The 6,665-nt window shown below is 44.7% G+C and overlaps 1 protein-coding gene across 1 annotated transcript in view; it reads left to right on the top strand.

The window, feature by feature from the left end:
• The window catches only part of SUCLG1 (succinate-CoA ligase GDP/ADP-forming subunit alpha), a 35,980-nt gene extending 30,462 nt beyond the window's left edge, over window positions 1–5,518 (top strand). Inside the window, exons 8-9 of the mRNA XM_024744013.1 lie at window positions 3,612–3,800; window positions 5,265–5,518. Of these exons, the coding sequence (XP_024599781.1) occupies window positions 3,612–3,800; window positions 5,265–5,291 (216 nt within the window). The 3' untranslated portion in view covers window positions 5,292–5,518. The remainder of the gene's footprint in view (window positions 1–3,611; window positions 3,801–5,264) is intronic.
• Window positions 5,519–6,665: the final 1,147 nt, after the last annotated feature.

Raw genomic sequence — 6,665 nt, 5'->3', positions numbered from 1 at the left:
ATCCATGTAGGACAAAGGGCAGACTTAGCATGGTATTCCAGCCCCTCACACACCACCCTGACCCTCCTTTTGAGATCCGTGTCCCATCTGACGTGCCGGTTGTTTTCATCCTCACTTGCCTTTGCTTGTTCCTTCTGCAATGAGTGCTTAGTTAACACCTGACTGTCACTCTAGACTGTGTTATGGAGAGCAAGGAGCTGGTATACTTGGTGCCCAGTGCAGTCCTCTGGCATGTTAGGAACCAGTAAATGGCAAATAGTGAAAGAATAAAGTAAATTGTTAGGAGATTGGAGTAAAATGTTATTAGAGTCTCTTGAGCTCAGAAAGGTTGTGAAGTTTAAAATTTAGGTAAACACTGACTTCTTTTTACAAAAAAAAGTTTAGGTTATATGATATTATAGTCATCCCTTGGTATCTCCATGGGTTTGGTTCCAGTACCCCTGCAGAAATCCACGGATGCTCAAGTGCCTTATATAAAATGGCACAGTATTTGCATATAACCTACGTACATCCTCTCATATACTTTATCTCTAGATTACTTATAATACCTAATAGAGTGTAAATGCTTTGTTAATAGTTGCTAGCGTGGTAGGTTTAAGTTTTACTTTTTGGAACTTTCTGGAATCTTTGTCCCACATACATTTTCTGTTCTCTGATGCAGACCCTGTGGGTATGGAGGGCCAACTGTACACCGTAGTTTAGAAATGTATATAGAATACAGGAATACCTTGAGTAGCTTAGAATTTAGTGGGAAAAACCAAGCTTTACATTTTGTTTCATTTGGCACATGTATTCCTATTCCTGGTTGGTCTCATGGAACTAAGTTTTATTGAGGGCCTACTGTGTACGAGATTCTAGGTTGAACATTTCAGGTGACATATTCAGCACTTGGCACAGTAACTGACGCAGAGCGAACACTCAGTAATGTCGCCTCCTGCTACAACTTCTATTATTATCATCATGATGACAGTAATTATTTGCAGGAGTGGTGTTGTTTAATCTTGACCCCCGGATTAGATGTTTTTGTCCTTTTATGAGTAAGGAAACTGGCAGCTTGCCGATGGCAGGCACACAGCAAACCACCCAGGGCTGAGGTTCCTACCCAGGTCTGCCTGACGTCTGCATTACACTGTGAGGGGTCAGGAGTCAGGTTGCTGGGCTCAAGGACAAGAGTCCACAGTCCTGGGCATCTGCTCGGACTCTAGCCATGCCATCCTAACTTGTCTTCCTGTTTTTAGGCTTCCATGCTTCTCATTTCTGTATCCTGTTCTGAGACTACACTTTTTTTTTTTTTTTTTTTTTTTGCGGTACGCGGGCCTCTCACTGTTGTGGCCTCTCCCGTTGCGGAGCGCAGGCTCAGCGGCCATGGCTCATGGGCCCAGCCGCTCCGCGGCATGTGGGATCTTCCCGGACCGGGGCACGAACCCATGTCCCCTGCATTGGCAGGCGGACTCTCAACCACTGCGCCACCAGGGAAGCCCCAGACTACACTTTTTCATAGTCTTTTCATTTCTAGTTTTCGCTCCTTAAAAAATCTCAAGTGACTCTTCTTCGTCAATAGGACAGAGTGTACATTTGTTTGACATTCTAGGTTCATCCTAATCTCGTTTCTTTCTAGTGTAGTATTCCCACCATTTGAGTATAGGGACAGAGGGATCCAGTGGAAACTGGTGCCGCTCGAATACCAGATGCTCACATCCTTTGCAGAGCCTACAAGTGAATAAATAAATGACTTACAGAGTCTTTTCGTCTCAGTTCTCTACTATGGTAGATGGTGGGCATACAGAAACAAGGGAAAACGTAGTCCCGGCGTTCAGAGACTCATGGTTTAGGAGGGGAGCACGTGGGGAATAAGCTACAGCCAGTGTGCTGTGGGTAATGGTAGAAATGTGTCAGAGGCACCGCGGAGTCTCTGAACAGGAGATGAGCAGCTAACCAGCACTTGTGGAGAGAGCGGGAGGGGGGAGTTGGAAAGCTTAGGGGTGAAGAAGGGGCTTGAGCCAGGCCTTAAAATTTAAGTCAGAATTTGCCAGGTATCCAAGGAGGATGGAGAACTTTCTCAGCAGAGAGGGGCCCAGAGACAGAGCCGTCTGGCATTCCTGGAGGGTAAAGAGCAGGGAGGAATGGTGGGGTCAGGACTGGAGTAAAGAGCGTCAGACACGCGGAGCCTGGCGTGCTGGTGCCTTCACGTGAGTCAGCTTAGCCCAAGCGAACTGTGCCAGTGACCTTGCGCTGCCATGCACTTGCACTTGAAAAAAAGCCAGTTTCCTTCAAGAATGTCCTTAATGAAGCAGTAAGAATTGTTAATTTTATTAAGTCTCGACCCTGGAGTCAGTATTTTGTGATGAAGTGGGAAGTAAAGCACTTTGCCAGTTGAGTTGTGAGCTGAACTAGCTGCTTTTTTCATGCAACACCAGTTTTATTTGAAAGAGTGTCTGTCAGGCAGACTGGTTGTTCAGACCTTGGTATTTATTTGGCGGATCTTTTCTCAAAAATGAACAAAGCAATCCTGCTGTATCAAGGAAAACAACTCCTCGTTTTCGTTGACGGTGATAAAGTTTGAACTTGCAAATGTATATTTTTGGAAAACTTGTTTCTGCCACCATGAACTTCACCCTACTAAAGACTTTTCTAAGGAGATTGGCGGTGATACTGAAGAGTGATTTGATGATGTTGAATGAGGAAGTGTATCAGCACTTGGAAGAGCTACATAACTCAGTGAATCTGTATTTTCCTTCTGACCAACGGATGTTACAAAATCATTGTAGGCAAAAGATCCAGAATGGTGAATGGATTTTGAGGTTAACAAAGGACTATGGTTTCAGCTTACCATTTGAAGAGGTTCGTGTAGTGCCAAGGAATACCCTGTTATCTGAGAGATATTAAAATACTTCTCCCTTTTCCAAGTACATATGTGTGTGAGGCCAGATTTTCTCTTGTACTTCAGCCAAACTAACATATTTGCAGTAGATTTAACGCAAAAACATTAAGACAGAGTTATGTTGAACTAAAACAACCTGATCTGTGTCTTAATTTGTTATCACAAATCACATAACTTATGTATTTTCAAGTGTGCTTTTTTGTTTTTCAAACGAAACAGTGACATATGTATTTGTAAAACAGCTTGTGGGGGTGAATTTGAAGTTTAATATCTTAACAGGTAACAGTTCTGCTTCAGGATTGTTTTTTTGAGTTTGTAGGAAGAGTCAGGTCATCTCAAAGGAGAATGCAGTGGTTTCAGTCATAGCTCAATATTTGTGTTGTTTTCTTTTTTTTTTATTATTTATTTATTTTCTGTACGCGGGCCTCTCACTGCTGTGGCCTCTCCTGTTGCGGAACACAGGCTCCGGATGCACAGGCTCAGCGGCCATGGCTCACGGGCCCAGCCACTCCGTGGCATGTGGGATCTTCCCGGACCGGGGCACGAACCCGTGTCCCCTGCATTGGCAGGAGGACTCTCAACCACTGCGCCACCAGGGAAGCCCGTGTTGTTTTCTTATTGAAGATGAGTGAAGGGCCCCAGCCATTTGCCATTTTCTGGCAGAGTCATGAGTTGGAGGTCCAGTTTCGATCAACTTCTTCATCAGAGTTTCTAAAATCCCGTTTTCCAGGGTCCCAAGGCCAAGCCTGTGGTGTCTTTCATTGCTGGTTTAACTGCTCCTCCCGGCAGAAGAATGGGTCACGCAGGGGCAATTATTGCTGGAGGAAAAGGTGGAGCTAAAGAGAAGATCGCAGCCCTGCAGAGTGCGGGAGTTGTGGTCAGCATGTCCCCTGCACAGCTGGGAACCACCATCTACAAGGTGAGCTGGAACAGTGGCCTGAGTGCTCGGAAGTTACTGGCCTTAAAGTGGGAGGCCACACAGGGTGCCTGGAAACCATGGTGTTTTCTTCTGGGTCTCTTCTGTTTCTTTCTTTCCGGTGTGCAGCTTAAACAGTCTCCAGCAACTCCACCTTTTAGTCCTAATGTTCTAATCGGGCATGACAAGGAATAGTGTTCTGATTCAAAAACTTTATTCTTCAAACATCTAGATTTGCTCTTTTGTGGGTAGTAAGGTATGATATACAAAAAAGCGTTTCAGAGTCCATAAGTGTCCTGAATTCCATTTTGGGGGTTGTGCAGAGAATTGCCTTGTGTTTTGTTTTCTTCCATCGAGGGCCTTCGGGATATAGCTATGCTAACTCCATAGGGTTTTTTCCCAGGGAGAGAGGTTGAAGACCGACTAAGAAGAAATGAAAACTGGGAGTCAGGATGGAGGGAGATCTAAAGAGGCTGGGGGTTTTCAGTTTTTAGTTGGTGTCTTCCATAATCTCTTTGCAATGATTTTTGGTCTATCTCTTTGAGTGATCATTTAGGGCTCTCTCTCTCTCTCTCTCTCTTTACTGTTTTGATGATTATGGACTTTACAAAAAAACCCCACAAAAACCAAAACTTTTTGCACATGCTGAAAACAGGCCCCGATTGTCTTCCCAGGAGGGAACAATGTTTTGGCATAATCTTCTTTGGCATTGTCTTAGGGATAATAAAATTAACTCCTTGTTTTATTGACTCCTTGCATGATCGTGTCTTGTGGAATGTGACACAGTGTGCCATAGTGTTTAAAAGAAATCTGGGTGGTTAGGGAGTGTGTGAAGAATTTTGTTTAAAAGAGGGGAAGGAAGGGAAAAAGCAAATAAATGCTTGAATTCACATTAGAGACGTGTTACCATTTTACTCCAGTAGGTGGCAGCAGGCACCTACACATTTTGCTGCATTCTAATGGTTACAATCTAGAGAAATGTGGTTTTCAGTATTGTTTCCTTTTAATATATTTCTGAGGTTCTTGACGTTTGGTTTAAATCTGAACTGAATCTGTGTTCAGTTTTATTCTCTGAGAAACTAAACAAATCCATTGCCTTATTAAAAGGGCTGGTGTGTGTCACGTGTAGCGTTAAAGGTTTGGATAAGCACAGTCAGGTTTGTCAGCTCCTAATGATAACACTGCCATAGAAAACAAGAGTAATTCAAAGCCTCTCAGCCCCCGCGTTTAGGAGACGAAGTTGAAGCTCCGCATCTAGCTTAGTGAAATTCAGACTGACACGCGCTCGTTTGAAAGCTGTCATTTTGTGTTCATTAACCTCATCCTGGTACATTTTACTTCTATAATGTTTGGTTGCTCAAAGGATCCTAAAAATAAGAGGTTTTAAGAATCATTTTGACCGTGAATGTAATTTGGCTTTTTAATCTTTAATCCCCTCTCTCTCCTCCCTCTCTCATGTTCCTGAAGGAGTTTGAAAAGAGGAAGATGCTATGAAAGAAAAACAAACGAAATGTTCCCTAAACCTATGGACGAATCACTGTAGCAATGTGAGCCGGCGGCCGTTTGCTTCTGTCATCCGCTGACTGTCCCCCCGCGCACCTGTTGCTGGTCTTGCAGCACAACGGGAAGCCAAAGCGAGGTTTAGAGTGTCCTACACTTGAGACGTTTTAACCTCACTGAATAACAGAGACAGCCAATAAATCTACCACTTGATCTGAAAATGGTTTTGGAGGCTTTTTGTTATTCCACCGTGGGGCTGGGGGGAGTGGGAGAAATGGAGGGGTGTGTGTGTGTGTGCACGAGTGTGTGTGCACATGCGTGTGCATATATGTGTGTTTCAGTGGGCTCTGTAGGGGACATCGTAACTAAAACTTTTGAGAGAATGGGTGTAAACATTTCAGTTGGGCTTTTATCAGAGTGATTTTACATCTCTTTGAGTTACATTTTTCTCATGTGTACATAGAATCGTCCCCATCTTGTAGGATAGTTTTGAGGATTAGAGATAAATATATTAAGTCCCTGGCACGTGATAAGGCAAACTAATTGTTGTCAGTGCCACCATTATCATCATCATCACCATCACTAGGGTTTAGGCAGGAGCTCATCCATGTTTCAGTTTTTGCCTAATTGGGAAATGGAAGGTCTTCAACGATGCTTTGTTTTTCTGTGGTTCTGCGGAGGGCTCTCCCCTTCCCCACCCAGAGCCTCCATTTCTTTGTTTGAGGTTTAAGACATTCACTGCAAGAAAGCAGAACTATTATCCATCCTTTTGTTTAAAAGGGAGCTTGTTAACAGGAAGCAATTCCAGTGGAGAGACAAAATATTCTCACATTGTGTAACTGCCCTGGAAGAAACAAGAGCTTCAAAAAATATCAGGAGAAGCACCTCAAGAAGGCTGTTTGGGGAGCCCTTCCTGGGGAAGGGAGATGAGTAGGTACCTGAGGGCTGGGGAGGTACCAGCCATGCAAAAAGGAGGACTCACACCCAGGCAAAGGCAGGGAGCCAGGAAGAGCTCGTTTTGAGGAGGTGCCTGGGGACAGTGACCCTGGGAGGGGCTGGAGGAGGTCATGGGGGGCTGGGAAACAGGTGTCTTGGGAGCTCCCATAACCAGGCACAGGCTGCTGAGACACAAAGAGCAGGTGTCGGGAGATGTATTTCACAGCCCAAGGTTTCTGCCTGGGCCAAGGGCCACGTCATGATGGGCTTTGGGTCAAGTAGACTTTAGTTCCTGCTCGTAGCTGTTTCCTTGTCTTGAAAGTGGGGATTGTGAACCCCCATCCCACAGGGTACCTGGGTAGAATATACATGATGCGTGTGTGACAGTGGACTCGGCCAGGGCTTGGTGTCACTCCATAAAGTCTTGAACTT

Source organism: Neophocaena asiaeorientalis, unplaced genomic scaffold, assembly GCF_003031525.2.
Source record: "Neophocaena asiaeorientalis asiaeorientalis breed wild unplaced genomic scaffold, Neophocaena_asiaeorientalis_V1.1 scaffold114, whole genome shotgun sequence".
Classification (NCBI taxonomy): domain Eukaryota; kingdom Metazoa; phylum Chordata; class Mammalia; order Artiodactyla; family Phocoenidae; genus Neophocaena; species Neophocaena asiaeorientalis.
The sequence above is the reverse complement of the archived record's forward strand: the minus strand, read 5'-3'. Positions and strand labels throughout refer to the sequence as shown.